The sequence below is a fragment of the Urocitellus parryii genome, chromosome 1 (genome assembly GCF_045843805.1).
Source record: "Urocitellus parryii isolate mUroPar1 chromosome 1, mUroPar1.hap1, whole genome shotgun sequence".
NCBI lineage: Eukaryota > Metazoa > Chordata > Mammalia > Rodentia > Sciuridae > Urocitellus > Urocitellus parryii.
The window spans coordinates 256,466,530-256,487,963 of record NC_135531.1 but is presented as its reverse complement, the minus strand read 5'-3'; the positions used below and the strand labels follow the sequence as shown (position 1 = coordinate 256,487,963).

General features: G+C 37.8%; 1 protein-coding gene across 1 annotated transcript in view; it reads left to right on the top strand.

Annotated features, from left to right (window-relative positions):
• Nucleotides 1-21,434, top strand: part of Plekhm3 (pleckstrin homology domain containing M3) — a 176,677-nt gene that overhangs the window by 18,095 nt on the left and 137,148 nt on the right. The window contains exon 2 of the mRNA XM_026394591.2: nt 42-958. Within this exon, the coding sequence (XP_026250376.2) occupies nt 346-958 (613 nt within the window). The 5' untranslated portion in view covers nt 42-345. The remainder of the gene's footprint in view (nt 1-41; nt 959-21,434) is intronic.

Sequence of the window (21,434 nt, the reverse complement as noted above, 5' to 3'; positions counted from 1 at the left end):
CTGAACCATGTACCAATGTTGTCCTATTTATTTTATTCCAGGAAATCAAGAATTGCCACTGCATTACTTTGACAAGCACTACCTGTTGTCTTCAAGAGATTTCACTGAAGAATAAGCTCAAAGAAACACCTCTCTCCCTATACCTCTGTTAGCTAGCAAATGTTTTCAATGACCAGGAAAACATCAATCACTCTTGAGCTTGGCCTGTTCTAGGCAACTGAACGAAGGTTCCTTCCAGTGGTTTTCATAGCTCTATTGCTGAAGCAACTCTCTTTGTTGGATGAATGTTCATGAAGCTCTTTCCTGAACCAGCTTAGGAGGCCTAGGCCTCTTGGAACCTGTGAAATGGAAGCTTTGGAAGTGGATGATATCAGCCCAGCATTAGAAGTTACTGAGGATTTCTTTAGTACTTTTGATAGCAAGCTAGAAAAGGCTGTTCAGCAAGCAGAAGTTTATGGGATTCAGGAAGTCCCTGAACTGGTGGGACATGAGGTACTCAGTAACATAACAGACAATGGTGCTATGAGAAATGTTGCCTCCCTGGGCAAGGGGGGCATGATCTGGGACCACTGTAAGAGCAAGCTCATAGAAACCAAAGCTCAAAATGTCTTCCCTGCCAAAGAACAGTTTGTGGTCCAGAGAGGGACAACTCCAGATAATCTTTCCTGGATGGAACAAAAGGAAGCATCAACCTTTAATTTTTTCAATATCTGTCAGCGTCGAAGGGATAGACCTCGTTCTGTGAATGACTTATTGGATGAAACTTCTACTTTCAAGCCAGGGCATGCTCGATCAAGGTCAGATATTACCCAAGTGGACTGGCGCATGGTCCTCAAAACCATGCCTTTGCAGCAACAGCAGCAGCAGCAGCAACCTTCTCTTCCAGGTCCTCCCTTCACCAGGCCACCTTTTCTGTTGCCCTCTCCAAGTAAGGTAGAAGATGCCCAAGGAAATACTGGTATGTTTTTATATTTGAAGTTTATTGAACAATGTTAATTTTTTCCCTTTGTCTCTCTTGCATCTGCTTCAGGAGAATGTTACTGTCTAGTATTCACGTCTGGCTTTCTTTATTGAAGTTCTCTCTTCCATTTACGTTTGCATTTTACCTTACCTCTAGTCAACAGTCCTAGTATCTTCTTAAAAGGCATTTAGCAAAAAGACACCTATGATTAATTCTTCCTTTCTAATCTTGTGCATTAAAATCAGAATAGTCTCATATTTAATGTATTTTCCTTTGAGTATTGTATGTTACTTGTGTTCACATTAATAGCTGCTGATTGGTACACCTATTGGGCTGAACCTTGTGTTGTGATGGATTTGAAGACCTGTGAAGAAAACACAGTTTCAGCCCCCACAGTGCTTCTGTTCTAGCTGAAGGCATCAGACACTAATGAAGACTCAAGAAGTTCCTTAGTAATGAACGACGGTAGATGGTCAACTGAAATGTTTGTGGGGAAACATCTGCTTTACTTTATAGCTGAGTGAGTGGCAGGGACTATAGAGGACAGAGGAGGGAGAAGACAGTGTAGACAGTGCAGACCTCAGGCTATAGGGCCTTGAATTTCACTTCTCCTCACATTTTATACATATACATGTGCATGTGTAGGTAAAACTCACGTACTTACACATGAAATTTCTCTTGTGTAAGTCCTAACAAAAATCTTTCCATTTTCCTTCAAGATAACCTCATTTATACAGACTATCCATTTTTATTCCTGATGATTCTTTAATCACTCTGCTTGACCCTTAATTTGGATGGCTTCTCCCCCAATTAATGGGGTTTCTGTGTATGTGTGTACTTTATATTGTTTGATAGTTACTTTCATCTGTAGCATTGCTTGGCAGTCCATTGATACATTTTACATTATAATGTATAAAATTAGTTTGTAAGTGCAACCCGAGGCAAGGGTATAGTTTAATATGTATATTAAGGAAATGAGCTGTCCCTGCCACAGTGCTGCAGTTTCACATATAGTTCAAATTCATCCTTTTAAAATTCTTTCTTAGCCAGATATGGTGGCGCATGCCTATAATCCCTGTGAGTCAGGAGGCTGAGGCACTAGGATCATAAGTTTGAGGCTAGCTTGGGCAGTTTGCAAGACCCCACCTCAAAATAAATTGATAGATAGATAGATAGATAAAAATAAATTACAAGTCAAATTCATGACTCGTAATTTCTTTCCTCCTCTCCTCAGTCTTCTTTACATCTAGCCAAGGGGGATGACCTTGGCAATAAAAGGAAAAGGACATTATAAAGCAATTATAAAGCAAGGATATGGTGACTGATCAGATAGTAGAGGAAAATTGAGTTGCTAAGTCCCATTCATATCTAGCAGAATGATGGCTTTGCCTTTTAACTGCTTGGGTGCCTGTAACACGTGTACTCTTTGATTAGAAAATAACCTCAGCTGTGTTTTTGTTTCTTAAAATTCATTAGAATTTTATCACTAAGTCTCCTTGACCATTCTAAAACCCTGGCATAAGCCAAATTAAAAGGATGTCATATTTTCAACTTTATTTTTCCGATATTCTTCAGCTTTAAATTCAAGAACTAGACCTTACTTCTCTAAAGTCCTGAACTTTTCCTTGAGTATTTGACAAATATGATTATTATTCTTTAATTCTCAATTGAAAAAAAAGTCAAGGGAGAGGGAGGAGGGGAGGGAAAGAGGAAGTAGTGGGAATTGAAATGGAGCCAATTATGTTATATAAATTTATAAATGTGTCAAAATGAACCCCACTATTATGTATAAGAATAATGCACTAATAAAAACTTTTAGAAAGTTGCCTATAACTTTATATTAAAATAGATCTAGTGAGTGGTATTTTGAAACAAACTGTAACAAATGGCATTTGCAGGTATTTGTATAATACATTCTGGACACTTTGGGTCATCTACAAAGTAGACATCCGAAAGGAATCAGCAAACTTGAGCAAAGGACATACTGAGCTTCAGATCCATTTTTTCTGGCATGCTTTGGTGAGCAAGTAAGATAGGTCATGTTTTATTGCTCACTAGGTCAAGTGCAGGAGCAAGCAATGGCCAGTCATTCTTGGGCTGGGAATAAAGATAAGTTCTAGATTCATGGATGATCACCCTCTCCAGTGACTAGTTCTCACAAGCATTTGAGGAGAGATGTGCCAACATCTGGTGCATACTAGTCAAAATCAGCTAATATCATTAGGTAGAGTTTATTTCAAAATCTTTAAAATTAGCCATACAAACTGAAGAGAGGCTCCTTGTTTCCCCTGAGACATATCCCAAAAACCGAGGGAGGTGGTGTAGTATCTTGGCTAGAACTGGAGATGAAGACCCATTACTTCTGAGTCAAGCCTGAGCTGCAGACTTCCATGTCCAACTGCTTGGTTAACATCTGTGTTGGACTGTTCCACAGGCACCTCAAACATGTTTATATTATATCCCAGAATGTTTCATAATCTTATCATCTCCCACTTCTGCTGTTCTAAGAATTAACAAAATTTAATGAGAGACTGGGGGATCCTGAGAAGAAATGATATTTAGTGAAATGTATTTATTTTGATGTGATCAACTTGGTTTTGTGTCCAGCTCTGTCATTCTTATGGGCTTTATTACTACATGGTCTTATATTTTCTCCAGTTGATATTCATTTTTTATCCTGTCTTTTTCTGATCTCACTTTGAATAGTTTAAAGACGTATCAGGAATGACTTTCCTTCTCCTTGTCCATCTCTTCTTCTTCTCCTACTTTGTATTATCCCCTCTTCTTCCTCCCATAACAAGTTCAGAGGTCTTTATTAAGTAGGACCTCAGTGTCTTCTGCCACCATTGATGATGAACAACTGGCTCTTGAGCCATATCAAGGTAAATGATGCTTTGGGCACAAAGCAGATTCTGTTCTGGTGTAGTGAGGGCAGCGGGTAGCTGTGGGTGGTAGCAGCTATTTTGCTGTCTGAAGAAGACCTTCTGATCAAACAAATAGCATTTTAGCTAAAAACACTGACTCTGAACTTAGATTGCTAGAGTTCCAAACCTTCTTCTAGTCCTTTCTAGTGGGGCAACATAAGACAGGTTTCTTAATATCTTTGTTGTTCACTTATTTTTTCCATAAAATGTGGGCTAATAGTAATATACATTCAATTCTTGTGGACATTAAATAGGAGACATTAATACAGGAGAAACTGAGGCACACAAAAGCACTCTAGCTAGGCAAGGACTGTCTCCTGCATTTAGAATACTTACTGAAATACATGGCTACCGCAGAACTGATCACAGTTCTTTGGGGGACTGGTGAATATGCAAAAGAGAGACTGTAACTTTGCCTTTCACACTCTTAAATATTAGCCACACAGAGAGCTGAAGTGAACTGACCCCGCAGATTTGGAAGCATAGAATAAGGGCCTTGGGTTTTGGCCCATCTTTGGGCCATCTTACTTAGAGGCCTGTGAATACATTCTAGAGATTGTGTTGCCTCTGGCACAGGCAGACCCAAGGCTGACTCATTAAGAAGGAATGTTGCCTGGGCCCATTGAAGAAGGGTGCTGCCAGGGTGTCTGTGCAGGTCAGTGGGGGTGTGGCTTGAATCCAGTGTAATGACTGCTGTCTGCATTCCCTGAGAATAATTGGATAGTAAGGTCAACAGGTTAGGTTCTAAAGTGATGGGAGGAAAGACCTCAGGCAAGGTAGTAGCAGAGGCAGTTATTTCTAAAGAACCTCCAGGTAGGTGGTGGAGAGTAAAACTTCTTCAGGGTAAGCTCCTTTCCTTACTGACAACCCAGTGTCTGACATGCCCTGGACAGCTGTTGACTGGGAATTACTTTGAGGGAGAGCCCTAATCCACCACCAAAATGGCTGATTTCTAGTTCTAGCACACCTTAATTAAAAAGACATACTCTTGATTAGTATCCATACTTAACCCTCTTCCCCTCTGCATCATTGTCTGCTGCTCACTGAATATTGATACAACCATAGGTACTAGGAATTTCCCATAGGGTGGAGAAGGCAGAGTCCTAACATTACAGAATTACAATTCAAATATACACATACCTTTTAGGTAAGAACAACAACAAAATGAACATGGTGAATGTTAGATATGTTATATATTTGAAAGATAGGTTATAAACACATACAAACACACACTTGTCTCTACAAATGAAGACACATTGTAGAGGAAGGTGAGATTTTATGGAACTCAAAAGTGTCTTAACTCTACTTCTAATTAAGTAAGTTTGGAAAAACCACTTATCGAATGTTGCCTTTGGTTTACAAACCTACAAGGCAGTTAAATGATCTCCACAGTCCTGCCCAGCTCTAAAACTGTCTCTTTTAGGACATATTAGAGTTGACCCTGACTCATGGTTGTGTTGGAGCTAATTAGTAGTCAGATCTGTAACAAAAGATCAGGATGAAACATGGGTATGGTTGAAATTATTTAACACTGAAAATTTTCTGTGTGCCCTGTAACTCTACTTCTGGATTAACTGTAGTGGCAATTTTTAAAAATCAGAAATGTTAAAAGAAATCTTTTGCATTGGCTAGAGAGCTTTGAAATTCAACAAACTGTCAGAATCTAACTTACTTTCCCTCCCTGGCTGTGTCCACATTTTCATCTGCTTGGCAAGCACCATAGTCACCGAGCTTCTGTTTCCATAGGTCTTACTCTCTGGTGACCTAGTACCATTCCTATGCTTGTATTTTCTTGTTCTGAGTACTTCAGGAGAAGGTCTCAAGCAGAGATTTTCTTTAGGACTAGAAAAACCATGGCAATATAGTTTCTTTATCCTGGGTTTTATGTTACTCTGTTTCGGTTTCTTTTTTCCCTCCTGGTCTTTCACTTAAAAAAAAAAAAGCCAAATATGGGACTTAAACTAAAATGACTGCTATTTCAATTATGATGTTTCTAAAAAGACTTGGAATCAGTAGAGGTGGGAATATTCCTGTGGGCTTAAAATAAGTGAGGTCACCAGGACAAGGTTTCTTGCTGAATTTATGATTCACCATTCAACAAGATTAGTCAGTACAAAGAAGTTGCTAAAATAGGCTATAGGAAGTTGATTTTGTATGGTCATAGAGTCTCCCTGGGTTGCATTGTTGAATGTTGGTTTGTGGCAGCTCTCTGGAAACCCTCCATGCTCATCGACAGTCTGCATTCTGATTCCTAACACTTCTGTGTGGGAATTGTGAAAACAGTGTCTGATATTCTTTGTGGTTATTCTTTTAATGTCTTTTATCTTTTTTTTGGCTAAGGAAAACTATGGTTATTAATTTTACAAACTGACAGAGTTATCTTCCTCAAACATAAGTCTTTTCATTCTTAAAAATGAACCCTGGATCCCCATTACTTGAAAAATTAAGTGTAAACTTTATAAAGCCTTCTGGTTTCTTCCCAGCCTCATCGCCCACACCTTCCTCCATCCTAACCTTTTCTGCCAGTTTTTAATGTGCCATGTGCTTTCAAGTTCCTGGGCCTTTGCTTGTGCTATCTCTTCATCCCAGAATACTTTCTTTGCCCTTTTCACTTACCAAGAATTTTCCATTATCTTTCAAGGACTAATTCAAATGTCACATCCTCCATGAGACCTTTCCAGTTTGTTTCTCAATTAATATCCTTTTCGCCCTTTACTTCTGTTTCCCAAGCACATTTTATTCTGTTGAACATTATTGTTAATTGCCTATCTAGCCAGTTTTCATACTAGGTTAGAAGTCCTTTTTTTTTCTATTTTTTTTTTTTTTTTTTTAGTTGTAGAAGGACACGATACCTTTATTTATTTATTTGTAGTGCCAAGGATCAAACCCAATACCTCACACGTGCTAGGCAACTGCTCTACCACTGAGCTACAACCCCAGCCCGATTGGAAGTCTTTTGAAGATATGAACCGTATAGCAGAAGACTTTGTACTGTACCATATATAAACCAATGAAAGGTTGAATTCTAGTATCAATGCTTAGAAAATCAGGACAGAATAGTTACAATTTTTTTTCCCCAAGAGGAAATGCTTTCTTTTCTCATTACGTACACCTTGTGTCAAGTTGAAAGAAGTTTGTTATTAATGTTTCAATGAGAACTATCATTAAATGAGGGTTACCTTTATACCCAGCCCTCTGTTAAGTATTTATTCTTTATCTTAATGAATATTCTCAGTAATTTAACATGGTAGGTGATAATGTCCTGATTCTACAAATGAGGAAACTTGGGCTAAGAGACTTGAACCCACCTAAGGCCATCCACAAAGTGTGTGGTGAGGCTGGGATTCCAAGCGAGGCCCAACTCCAGAGATGACTCACAATTCCTCTGCTAGACTATCTTTCAAGCCCAAGGACATTTAAGCCTCATCCCTTCAACACAAATAAAACAGTTTGCCCTATTTCGAACATCTGGAGTTCTACTTGCAACTTGTCTACTTTGTGGTATGAACTTGGTGAAGTCATTTCACCTCCAGAAACCTCTTTCCAAATCTGTTAAATCAGAATGTTTTCAGAAGCAAATAAGAGAATACTTGACTAAAAGTGGCACAGGTGGTAAGGCCATTATCATCTTATTTTTTCATCTAACTTATATATAGCTATTGAACACTTAATGAATGTCAAGCACTATTTCAAGAAGCCCAGAAGTGGGTGGTCCCAGTGTCATTTGTTTTTCTGCCTTTTTGCTCTTTCTGTTCTCAGTGTATTGGTGATGCCTCTTTTCTTCCCTCATTGGTACAACAATGAGGGGATGGGATGTGCTTATAAAATATGACTTGGTTAAAAAGAATAAAATATGAATTGGTTTCTGAATTATAAGATCATGAACCATTTTTATTCAAATTTTCCTGCATTTAAAAGAATAGCCGGGGTGTAACTCAGTGGTAGAGTGCTTGTCTACCATGTGTAAGGGCTTGGGTTGGATCCTCAGCACCATAAAAAATAAATAAATAAATAAATTTTAAGAAATAAAGAACACTTTTTTTTTTCCTTCAAATTTTTATACTAGGATTGAATCCAGGGGTGCTTTACCACGAGCCACTTCCCCAGCCCTTTTTAAATTTATTTTTTAAATACTTTTTTAGTTGTAGGTGGACAAAATATCTTTATTTTTGGTGTGTGCTGTTGAGGATGAACCCAGTGCCTTGCATATGCTAGGTGAGCACTCTACCACTGAGCCACAACTCTCCTGTCCCCTCCCTTATTGTTATTATTTTTTTTTAATTTTAAGACTTAGGGCCTAGCTAAGTTGCTGAGGCTGGCCTTGAACTTGAAATCCTCCTACCTCAGCCTCCAAAGTTGCTTGGAATACCAGGTATATACCACCATGCCTGGCAAGAACAAATTCTTCAAAGAGAACAAATTGACACTGTAGTAAACCCTAGCCTTTCTTCTAGCTGGTGATGGCCTTCGGGTCTTGGGTTTTGTCATCTCAGCCATTCTAACCCACATCCACAACTCCAGAGGTTTCTTTGTCCACAAAGACAATCCCCTCCACACCCAGACCCACAGCATCTGGATTTCAAAGACCAGAAAACCCATCACCATTTATTGATGAGTGGACTTTTGTCCTTTCCAACTTTCAGTTGTTCAAAGGAAGTTCATTTAAAAAAACTACAGCATCCATTGCCACAAAACTGAGCCTATTTTCTTACCCTTTATGTAAATGGATTTGAGCTTATGAGTCCTTTCCAAGAAAGGACAGTTTGCAAACTTAAACAAATGTGCACAAATATCTGTATAACTTCTCAATTTTACCAAACTACTGAAAACATCCTCAGTGCAGTGTTAAAAATGTCCACGTGCTGCAAGAAATCAGGCCTGTGCTGAAGTTACTCAGCAAGGCAAACTTCTGCAGAAGGATGTGCTACAGAACGGTGAACAATCTGGCAAGCAAGCATGTGTAGGCAGGTAGTCTGTCTGCTTTTATCCATATCAGCACTGCGCTTGCTCTGATAGAAGGAGCTCAGGATTACAATCTATGTGATTGGCTCTGAAGAGGGCAAAGGGAAGAGCTACAGTTAAAATGGCTAGACTGGATACAGGTTGGGAATCTCAAACTAGCTCTGATTGAATCTTAACATCCCACTTTTACACTTAAGCCTAAATACTATGTTCTGAAAATAGACCACCAGACTTTCTATTTCTTAGGAGTGCAAAGCCAAACTGTTCAACTGTTGAGGGAAGGGTCTTTTTTGAAGGAGTCCACTCCTGGAGGACTCTCCCAACAATTATTTTTTTGTAAAATATTAGAAAAAGTCCAGGGAGTATGTAAAAAATCAGAAAATAAAAATGGTTTATCAAGTGAGGTTGTGCATGTCTGAATTCCAATTACTCAGGAGGCTGAGGCAGGAGGATCACAAGTTGGAAACCACCTAGACTAATTGGTGAGATTTCTGTCTCAAAAAAAAAAAAATAAAAACAAATAGAGATGTAGCCCCATGGTAGAGTGCCTCTGGTCTCAATCTAGTTTCCAAAAACATAATTTTAGTGGTTTTTAGCAAGGTGTGCAAGCATCACCATTATCTAATTCTGAGCCATCTTCACTACCCCAAGAAGAAACCCATGCCCATTAGCAGTCACTACCCTGTTCCCTGCACCTTTCCTGTCCCTGGCAACTACTAATAAAGTCTCTTCCATGGATTTGCCTATTATGGACATTTCACATAAATGGAATCATGTGGCCTTTCCTGACTGGCTTAAAAAATGCCCCAAATTCATTTTTTTAGGTATCAACAGCCAAAGACAGGAAGGGCAAGCAGGACATTTCCTCTGGGTCTCTTTCCCAGATGCTCCCAGTAGAACCCCCTCAGTGCTAGAACCAGGTCACATGCCCCACCTCATGGCATCTCTGGTAAAGGAAGATAGGAGTACTGATTAGTTTGAACAAATTATAATTCTTTCCATGAAGCAGGGTAAAGGCCATTGCCCCTCACCATATTAACCAGCAAACCTAAATAAAATCAGGGTTTTCTTGGCAAAGGTAACTGACAGGTTTTGCACCAGATGGGGCTGGGCTGATGGGATTTCTGGGATCCCTTCTGGTTCTAAGTTTCTATTATTCTGTAGATGGACAAAGATATAAGTAATGGAATGGCATTTATCTTAAAATCTGTCATCTGAAGTTTTGTTTTTTGTTTTTGTTTTTGTTACTAGGGATTGAACCCAAGGGCACTTAACCACTGAGCCACATCCCTAGACTGGGTCTTGCTGAATTGCTTAGCACCTCACTAAGTTGCTGAGTTCGCTTCGAACTTGCAATCCTCCTGCCTCAGCCTCCTGAGTCATTGGGATTACAGGTGTGTGCCACCACACCTGACTTTTGCCCTATGGCAAAGCATGAGGAGCTAACATTTATTATTGCTTGTGTTCTTGATAATTGCCATTCTGACAAAAGTGAGTAGTTTTGATTTGCATTTCTCTAATTGCTAGAGATGTTTAACATTTTTTCATATATTTGTTGATCAATTGTATTTTTTCTTCTGTGAAATGTCTGTTCAGTTCCTTAGCCCATGTGTTGACTGGGTTATTTGTTTTCATTAGTGTTAAGTTTTTTGAGCTCTTTATATATCCTGGAGATTAGTCCTCCATCTGAGGTGTGTATGGTAAAAGATTTTCTCCCATTCATAGGCTCTCTCTTCATGTTATTGTTTCCTTTGCTGAGAAGAAGCTTTTTGGTTTGAATCCATCCCATTTATTGAATCTTGATTTTATTTTTTGCATTTTAGGAGTCTTGTGAAGGAAATCAGGTCCTAAGCTGACATAATGAAACTTTGGGCCTACTTTTTCTTTTATTAGGTGCAGGGACTCTGTTCTAGCGCCTCCACATTTGTTCCACTTTGAGTAGAGTTTTGTGCAGGGTGTAAGATAGAGGTTTAATTTCATTTTTCTATGTATGGATTTCTAGTTTTCCCAGCACCATTTGTTGAAGAGGTTATCTTTTTTCCCAGTGTATGTTTTTGGCACTTTTGTCTAGTATGAGATAACCATATTTATGTGGGTTTTTCTCTGTGTCTGGAACTGTAAATCAGTGCAGCCACTCTGGAAAACAGTATGGAGATTCCTCAGAAAACTTGGAATGGAATCACCATTTGATCCAAGTATCCCACTCCTCAGTTTATACCCAAAGGACTTAAAATTACCATACTACAGTGATGTAGCCACATCAATGTTTATAGCAGCTGAATTCACAATAGCTAAACTATTAACCTAGATGCACTCCGACAGATGAGTAGATAAAGAAAATGTGTTATGTATACATAGTAGACTAGTACTCAGCCCTAAAGGAGAATGAAATTATGGCATTTGCAGATAAATGGATGGAGCTGGAGAATATCATGCTAAGTGAAATAAGCCAAACTCCAAAACCCAAAGGCTGAATGTTTTTTTCTGATAAGCAGATGCTGATCCACAATGGGGGCAGGGGAGAGAATAAAAGAACTTTAAATTGAGCAGAAGGGAATGAGGGGAGAGGAGCCGGTAGGGGGGTGGGAAAGATGGTGGAATAAGATGGGCATTATTACCCTGTATACATGAATGATTACACTGCCAGTGTGACTCTGCACCATGTACAATCAGAGGAATGACAAGTTGTGCTCCATTAGTGTACAGTATGTTAAAATGCATTCTACTGTCATATATAACTAATTAGAACAAATTTTAAAAAATGGGTTTGTGATCTCCTAATCAGGTTCACACTCAAGGAGGAAAATCAATCAAGGACTGTATTGGTTGTTATCACTGTTGCCCACAGTAAAAAACTTACGTAGAAAAATATCCCTAAGATGATGTATCTAGCTATGGAGCTAGGTATGTTAGGGATTCGTTTCCTCTGCAGCCTACACAGATAATAATCTGCCTTTCCCCCTAGGTTTATGAGGAGACAATGAATGAGATATACTCTATTTAGGTCTTCAAAGTAGCCATAGAAATATTATTACTTGTACCTACATCTTTTCTGACAGAATAAGTTTGTTAAGAAATACCTATGGGATAACATCTGTGCACTGTGCTGCCCAGCACTATGCTAAGTAGGGCCTGTGAAGCAAATTTACAGTGTACAAGACACAGTCACTCTTTGGTTCCATAGTGTCCTTCTCTTCATGTTTTTGCTATGCATATTTGTAGCAGTGTCATGACTAATGTGAATCTTATTAATTTCACTTCTCTCCTATTCTTGTAATAAGGAGAACAAAGACCTAAAATTAGTTAAAAGTGTTTTGCCAGTTTCTGGATTAAACATAATTGAGTACTATAACATGAAATAATTGTGCTTGGAAACTGTTTTAACAACCAAAAATGCAAAGAGAAGAGTGATGATCGTGATCTAGAATGTCAGAGAAGTCTTCCTTGAGGAGAGCATATTTCAGCTGAGCTTGAGGGTTGAGCACAAAGCCCAGGTGCTGAGCACAAGTACACATGAGGGATGGCCAGGAAGTAGCCTGGAACTGGTTCATTTTGGATAGCAGTGGACTGAGGTTATGAAGCTATATATATATATGTATATATATATATATCTCATAAGATTATATTTAAGCCAGACAAATAAACTTGGTGTGATGTTTGGCAGAAAGCATTTGAAAATTTCCTGAAAGTTAAGATTAGAAGGGTACTTTATTTTTATTTTTTATATGTAGTTTTTAGTAACACATGACAGTAGAATGTATTTTTACATATCATACATAGGATAGTATAATTTCCCATTTTCATGGTTGTACATGATGGGGGGGTTACAATGGTTGTGTATTCATATATGAACATAGGAAAGTTATGTCTGATTCATTCTACTCTTTCCCATTCCCATCCTTCTTCCCTAGAAGAGCACTTTACAAGAAGTTCACAAGTTACCAAGGGTAATAGGGTGGCAGGACCCTCCTTTCTGTTAGCCGTATGCTGCCCCCATCTAGTACGCAGCTGAACTAAAGTCACTCGTGTGAATTTGGGGTGACACAGAATACCTTTTATAAGCTTCAGGACAGCTTTCCCCAGCTCCTGGCCTTAGGCTCCCCAAAAAGGGGGGCAAGAGAAGGTCCCAAGAGGCTGACGAGAGAGAGAGAGAGAGAGAGAGAGAGAGAGAGAGAGAGAGAGAGACAGAGACAGAGACACAGAGACAGAGACAGACTAGATATAGAAATGGGCTTTTTGTGGTGGGGGGGCAGAAGGAATAGCTTTACAAAGGAACAGGTGAGTGTAACTTAACCCTAGCAGGTGACTCCTACTCTTGGAGCCACACCTTGTTATCGGAGTTGGGGTAATACCCAAGTAACTGCCACCTGGTTCAGAACCCCTTGCTTCAGGACTTAAAGCCATATTCATCCAGGGTGGCTTCCCACAGCCTTATGTATCCAATAAAGAGACATGCATTGGAATAGCACTTTTGACCTCTCTCCATTCCTTTGCACACTCCACCCCTGAGAAGGAGGAGTGACTTATTTGCAAGCTTACAAGAGGAACCAGGTAATTTGGCTCTCTCACAAGAAGCACTAATTCTGGCCAGCTCCTACAGATCTGTTCCCACATGCAATCCACCATTTATGTATGGTCCCCCAGGAGGGGAGACCTGGAGCTATCCAATGTTGCTTGTGACTCAGAGGTAGGTCTGTATAATCCTGGGATTCAATTTATTGCTACACACCTAATCCGAATGCTCTAATTGGCTTATATTTTTATTTCCATGTGTCTCAGTACCCACTGTCAATCTCAATTGGTTCAAAACTTGGGTGAGAAAAGGGGATGCAATCTACTGTCTCCACTAGCCCAAGCAGTAAGTATAATGTTGGTAGGTGGAAAAAAATCAGAGATACGGAAACCAATTAGAAGGTTCTTCTAGTTTATCATAATGTGAGGTGATGAGGACTCAAACTAGGGTGACTGTGGCACAAAGAGAAAGTGGGACTTATGAGAAGAAAAAGAAGGGCTGTAACTGAGGATAGCTGAGTATACATCAGTGAAGGAGAAAGAAAGCCTCACCCTTTCCGCTTTCCTGCCTTCTTCAAATACTGTCTTCCATGTCCATCTCTGACGCTGTCACCTCCTCAAGATTCTCAAGAACTTCTCAGGCAGAAGTTCTCTCTTAATTCTCCGAGACTCAGAGCCCTTTAGCTGTACTTGTCAGAAGGCTCTGAGCACTTGGTGCAGAGCCTTCTGGGCCTGTGTTTTTCTTTCTGTGGGCTATAAAATGTCTCAGGGGTGGAGTGTGCAAAGGAATAAAGAGAGGTCAAAAGTGCTATTCCAATGCATGTCTCTTTATTGGATACATAAGGCTGTGGGAAGCCACCCTGGATGAATATGGCTTTAAGTCCTGAAGCAAGGGGTTCTGAACCAGGTGGCAGTTACTTGGGTATTACCCCAACTCCGATAACAAGGTGTGGCTCCAAGGATTTGTATCTGATTCATTTGGCATTTCCACAGATTCTAGCACAGACTTTTGTTGATACAGTCAACAAATATTTTTAAATTTATTATTATTTTTGGTACCAGAGAATTGAACCAGGGGCACTTAACCATTGAGCCATGTCCCCAGCCCTTTTTATTTTTATTTTATTTAAACACAGGGTCTTGCTAAGTTGCTTAGGGTCTCACTAAGTTTCTGAGGCGACCTTTGAACTTGTGATCCTCCTGCCTCAGTCTCCTGAGTCACTGGGATTACATGTATGCACCAGTATGCCCAGCTTACATTCATCAAATATTTATGGAGCCATCCACTGATATATAGGGGTGAGAGTTATCAAGATCCCTGCCTTCAGGAGAAGGAGAGGGCACTTTGAAGGAAATAAAGCAAGGTGGTATGACAGACAGACAGACTGAAGGGCTCTTTAACTTGAGTGCAAGGGATGGCTCCACTGAGAACAGCACCAGTTAGGTAAAAAATTGAGAGATGTAAATAAAGCAGTGGAGTTGGGGGAAGTGTTCCAGACAGAGGGTGCAGCAATTTCAAGGGCTTTGCAACTAGAATGTGCATGACTTGTTTAAGGAACATAAGAGAGGATGTGGTGAGAATGAGAGAAGGGATGTTAGAAGTCAGAGCAATAGTGAGAGTCCCGACGACTATGAGCAACAAGAAGTAGAGTCATTGTAAGAACAGCCAGATTCTGCCATTGGAAAAGTATGATCATGTTCATATTTTTTTTTTTAGTAAAAACAGTGAATATTAGAAGATAGAGGAAAAGAGGTTAGTAGAAGGAGAGTTTTAAAATGTTTCAGATGACAGGTAAACAAAGTTAAGATTGTTAAGTACCTTATAATGAAGTGTTCTCAAAGGTCTAGGATGTTACTATTGTGAAGAGAGATTTGGTCTCTGGAATCAAAGAAAGTAAGGAGAGGTGCTGATAAAGATCTTTAAACCAGACAGCAAATGCATAATGTAGATCTTTACCACCACAGTGACACCACAGCACTGTTTTCTGCTGAGTCTAGATGTGGTCTTAGCATCTTTCACAATACAGAGCTTCAGGCAGTTATTATCAGTTAATGGAAGATGCTTTCTGTCTCTGCTTCAGACAGTGCTAGAAGGAACCATTACTTTAGGCCCAGGATTAGGGGAGCTAAAAGCCAGGCAGTCTGTAAGCAATGAGGTCCAGGAGCCCCTGGAATTAGAGTCACTGGCTCGAGGTTGTAACTGCTCCTCAGTTGCTTTTTACTTCCTTACTGATTTTCAGAATAATTTTATAAAATTTGACAAATATTTTATGAATGTGAAATAGTAGAGCCATGGGGGTACAGAGGAGGATGGTTATTTTCATCCTGAGGGTTTGGAAAGACTTCAGGAATAGGTAAGATGTTATAAGAGCCTTTGAGTATGAGGAGAACTTGGTGAGCAGAGATGAAGGGAACCCAGGAAGGGGACCCATGAGAGAAAATGCGTGAAAGGTTGAGAGAGGTGAGCAATAGAAACAATCATCAGGTGGAATACAGATTCAACCTCGAGATCCAAGTAGCACTTGACAGAAACCACGAGAAATGGAGGAACATTTAAGCAATATTATGGAAATAGACTTGACCAAATCCAGAATGCAGAAAATTTATAGGACAAATAAACCAATTTCTTCAATAAACACAGGTAGAGTTGGGGTACAGTTCAGTGGTAGAGCATTTACTTAGCAAGCATAGGCCCTGAGTTCAATCTCAAGCACCAAAAAAGAAAATTAAAATGAATAAATAATATGTGGAATAAAAAAAAGGAGGAAGAGGGAACTATTATAGATTTAATAATATGTCAACCAAATCAGTATATGAACTCAACTTGAACAGACCAGCTGTATTAAATGTTTTGAGACAACCTGGGCAAGTTAGACATAGACTGAATATTATTACATAAGGAATTTGAGGGGCCGTGAAAGTAGTTATCATATATAATTTTTATTAGAGTTTTATAGTTATACAAAGTAATTGGGTTCATCCAGACAAACTCATACATGCATAGAATTTGATTTCAGTTTATGATCGCCCTTTCCCTTTCCTTTTTCTCTCTTGTCCTCTTTCCCCTCTCACCTTCTGCTTTGTCTACTAGACTTCCCTTTGCTAATCTATTAATTTATATTTGATTGGTTCTTTCTACTTATTCATAAAGGTGAATTTCCTTGTCATATATTTATGTTTGTACATAACATGATTTTTTTAAGAATTCATTCTTCATTTCCTTCTCCTACTCATCCCTCCACCCTTATCTCTTGACCTCTTTCTTTTATATTATTGATTATCTCTTTATCTTTATGTTATCTTATCTTTCCTTCCCTATTTACTTTGTCTCAAGCTTTCACATATGAGAGAAAATACTTGACCTTTTAGTTTCTAAGTTTGACTTATTTCACTTAGCAGGATATATTTTCCATTTCCATCCATTTATCAAAAAATGCCATAATTTTATGCTTTTATATTGGCTGAGTAGAACTTTAGTGTTCTACACACCCCACAGTTTCTTAATCCATTTATCTATTGACAGGTATCTGGGTTGATTCCATAATTTAGCTATTGTAAATTGTGCTGCTATAAACATTGAGGTGGCTGAATTGCTGTAGTATGCCAATTTTAGATCTTTTAGGAAAATACTAAGGGTGGGATAGCTAGGTCACATGGTGGTTCCATCCTTAGTTTTTTGAGGAATCTCTTTACTGCTTTCCAGAGTGGCTGTACTAGTTTGTAGCCCCACCAACAGTGTATAAAGTGTGCCTTTTCTCCCCAAACCTCATCAGCATTTGTTTATATTCTTGATCATTGCCATTCTGACTGGAGTGAGATGAAATCTTAGTGTAGTTTTGATTTTCATTTCCTTGATTGCTAGAGATGTTGAACATTTTTTCATATATTTGATAGTCATTGTGTTTCTTCTTTTGAGAAGTTTCTGTTCAGTTGGCTTGCTTGCTTTTTTGGTGTTAAGTTTTTTGAGTTCTCTGTATATTCTGGATATTAATTCCCTATCAGAGGGGTTGTTGGCCAAGGTTTTCTCTCATTCCATAGGCTCTCTCTTCATACTCTTTTTTTCTTTTCTTTTTATTATTTTTTTAGATGCATGGACCTTTATTTTATTCATTTATCTATATGTAGTGCTGAGAATCGAACCCAGTGCCTCACACATGCTAGGCATGTGCTCTACCACTGAGCCACAACCTCAGCCCCTCTCTTCATACTCTTAATGATTTCTTTTGCTATGCAGATGCTTCTTAATTTGATGGCATCCCACTTATTGATTCTCAGTTTTATTTCTTGCACTTTGTGGGTCCTGTTAAAGAAGTCAGTATCAGCCCCTATATGATAGAGTGTTGACTCTGTTTTCTTCTAGCATTTATAAAGTTTCTGGTCTAATTACTAAATCTTTGATCCATTTCAATTTGAGTTTTGTACAGTGTGAGACGTAGGGGTCTAGTTTCATTTTTCTATGTATAGCTTTCCAATTTTCCCAGCACCATTTGTTAAAAAGACTGTTTTTTAATCCAAAATATATTTCTGGCAGTTTTATCAAATACCAGATGATTGTAGGTATGAAGATTTTTCTCTGTGTCTTCTACTCTGTTCCATTGGTCTTCCTGTCTATTATGGACTCTCTCTCTCTCTCTTTTTTTTTTTTTTTTTTTTTTTTTTTTTTTACTACAGCTCTATAGTATTTTCAGATCAGGTATTATGTGATTCCCTTCTTCCATTTTCTTCCTTAGTGTTGCTTTGGCTATTCTGAGTCTCTTATTCTTCCAAATGAATTTAATTTTTTTTATAATTCTGTGAAGAAGATCATTGGTATTTTGATGTAGATTGCATTTAATCTGTATATTGCTTTTGGTAATTTGGCAATTTTGACAATATGATTCTGCCTAAGAACATGAGAAGTCTTTCCATCTTCTAAGGTCTTCTTCAGTTTCTTTCTTCAGTATTTTATAATTTACATTGTACAGTTCTTTTATCTCCTTGGTAATTCCAAGGTATTTAAAAATTTTTTTGAAGTTATTATAAATGGGATGGTTTTCCTGATTCTTCCTTGGCTGAATCACTGTTGGAATATAGGAAAGCTATTGATTTATAGGGTTGATCTTTATCCTGATACTTTGCTATACTCATTTGTAAGCTCTAGAAGTTTCCTGACTTCTAAAAGTTTTGGGAGTCTTCTAGATATAGGACCATATCGTTGGCAAACAGTTTTTTCTTATTTTCCTATCTGTATCCCTTTATTTCCTTTTCTTGCCTGATTGCTCTGGCTAATATATCAAGGACTGTATTAAAAAGGAGTAGTGAGAGTGGGCAGCCTTATGTTGTTTCTGATATTAGAGGAAATGCTTTTAGTTTTTCTCCATGCAGTATGTGGTCAGCTTTGGGTTTGTCATAAATGGCCTTACAATGTTGAGGTAAACTCCTTCAATCCCTAGCTTCTCCAGCATTTTTAACATGAATGGGTGCTGGATTTTATCAAAAGTCTTTTCTGCATCTATTGAGACATAATGTGATTTTTATAATTAATTTGGCTTCAATGATGCATTATATTTATTGATTTGCATATGTTGATTCAACCTTGCATCTCTGGAATGAAATCTGCTTGATCATGGCTTATTATCTTTTTGATGTGTTTCTAAATGTAGTTTGTTAATATTTTTTAAGAATTTTTGCATCTATGTTCATCAGGGATATCAGTCTATAGTTTTCTTTCCTTGATGGATCTTTGTCTGGTTTTGGTATCAGAGTTATATTGGCTTCATAGAATGTATTCAGGAGTGTTCCCTCCATCTCAATTTCATGGAAATACTAGTGTTAGTTCTTCTGAAAAGGTCTGGTATTCAACTGAGAATCCATCTAGTCCTGGGATTTTTTTTTTTAAGACTTTTAATTGCTGCTTCAGTTTCAGTATTGGTCTGATATTGGTCTGTTTAGGTTTTCCATATCTTTGTAATTCAATTTGGGCAGGTCATACATGTCTAGAAATTTGTCAATGTCTTCCAGATTTTCCAGTTTATTGGAGTATATATTTTCAAAATAGGTTCTAAGAATCTGGATTTCAGAAGGGTCTATGGTAAAATCTCCTTTTTTAAAAATCTCTGATCTTGTTGATTTGAGTCTTCACATTCTTCCTTTTGGTTTGTTTGGCTAAGGGTTTGCCAATCTTATTTATGTTTTCAAAGAACCAACTCTTCATTGCATTGATTCTGTTCATTGTTTTCTTATTCTTCGTTTCGTTGATTTCAGCTCTGATCTTAATTTCCTATCTTTTGCTTTTAGAGTTAGTATATTTTTCTTCTTCTAAGGCCTTGAGGTGGAACATTTTTATTTGGGATATCTAATTTTTTAATGTAGGCACTCAGTTCTATAAATTTTCCTCTTAGAACTGCTTTCATACTGTTATAGAGATTTTGATATGTTGTATCTCTGTTCTTGTTCATTTCTAAGAATTTCTTGATATCTGTTCTCATTTCTTCTTTGGTCCATTCTTCATTTAGGAGAGTATTATTCAATTTTCATGTGTTTATGTGGTTTCTATTTTTTTTTTTTTTTGCTGTTGATTTCTAGTTTCGTTCCATTATGATCTAATCTGATACATGGGATTATATTGATTTTTTTGGATTTGCTTCATAACCTAGAATATGATCTGTTTTGGAAAAAATTCCATGAACAGCTGATACAAAGGTTAATTTAACTGTTTGAGGGTAGAATAGTCTGTAGATACCCATTAGACCCATTTGACTTATAGTGTTATTTAGGTTGCAGATATATTTATTGATTTTATGTTTTGATGACCTATTGGTAATAAGGGTGTATTGAAATTACCCAGTATTATTGTATTGGGATCTATGTGGAATTTAATATTCTGGAGGGTTTTTTTTTAAATGTAATTGGATGTGTTGGCATTTGGAGCATAAATGTTTACTATTTGTTATATCTTTTTGTTAGATTGTTCATTTTACCTGGATGTAAAGGCCTTTTTTGTCTTTTCTGATTAATTTTTACTTGATATCTGCTCTGTTAGATATGAGAATAGCTACTCCTACGTGTTTTCAAAGTTTGTATGCATAGAATATTTTTTTCCATCCTTTTACCTTTAATCTGTAAATGTTTTTGCCTATGAGTCCCTTGTAAACAGCATATAGTTTATTCTTGTTTTTTGATCCATTCTGTTAATCTATATCTTTTAGTTGGGAAGTTGAAACCAATAACATTCAGTGTTAGTATGAATATGTATTTGTGGTTTCCTGCCATTTTGCTTTTTGCTGTATTTTATCCTGTCTTGATTCTCATTTAGCTGTTTATTCTTCTATTGAACTTCCTCTGTTTGACAATTTGAGAATTGTTTTTAGTTCCTCTGTGTGCAGTTTATCTTTGAGTATTCTTCTTGGTGCTGTATTGATACTCATGAATTCTTTTAGTTTATTCTTGTGGAAAATTTTTATTTTCCCCTCAAATTTGAAACTGAACTTTGCTAAGTATAGCAACCTTGGCTGACAGGGGTTTTTTTGTTTTTGTTGTTTGTTTGTTTTTGTTTTTTTATAGCTTGGGATATCTCATTGCAGGTCCTCCTTGATTTTAGGGTCTGAACTGAGAAATCAGAAGTGATCCTTATTATTTCGCCTCTAAATATGACCTTGTGTTTCTTTTGGGGCTTTTAATATTCTTTCCTTATTTTTAACATTAGGCATTTTGATTATGATATGTCTTGGTGAGCTTCTCATTTGAATATGTCTATTTAGGATCCTGTAAGCCTCCTATATGTGCATGTCTATCTCATTTCTGATATGGGAAGAGTTTTCTGTAACTATCTCATTGAAAATGTTCTTTATAACCTTCAGTTTGTATCTTCATGTTCTCTTCTATCCCAATGATTCTCAGGTTTTGTCTTTTCATGTTATCCCAGAGTTCTTACATATTCTGATCATGTTCTATAATTTTTCCCGTTTTTGCATTTTATGTACTCAAGATCATATAGCCTGTGCTCAGTGCCTGAAGTTCTGTCTTAAAGGGCTGAGGTTCTGTTTTCTATGCAATCTGATCTGATTAATGCCTTTAATTGAATTTTTAATTTGATT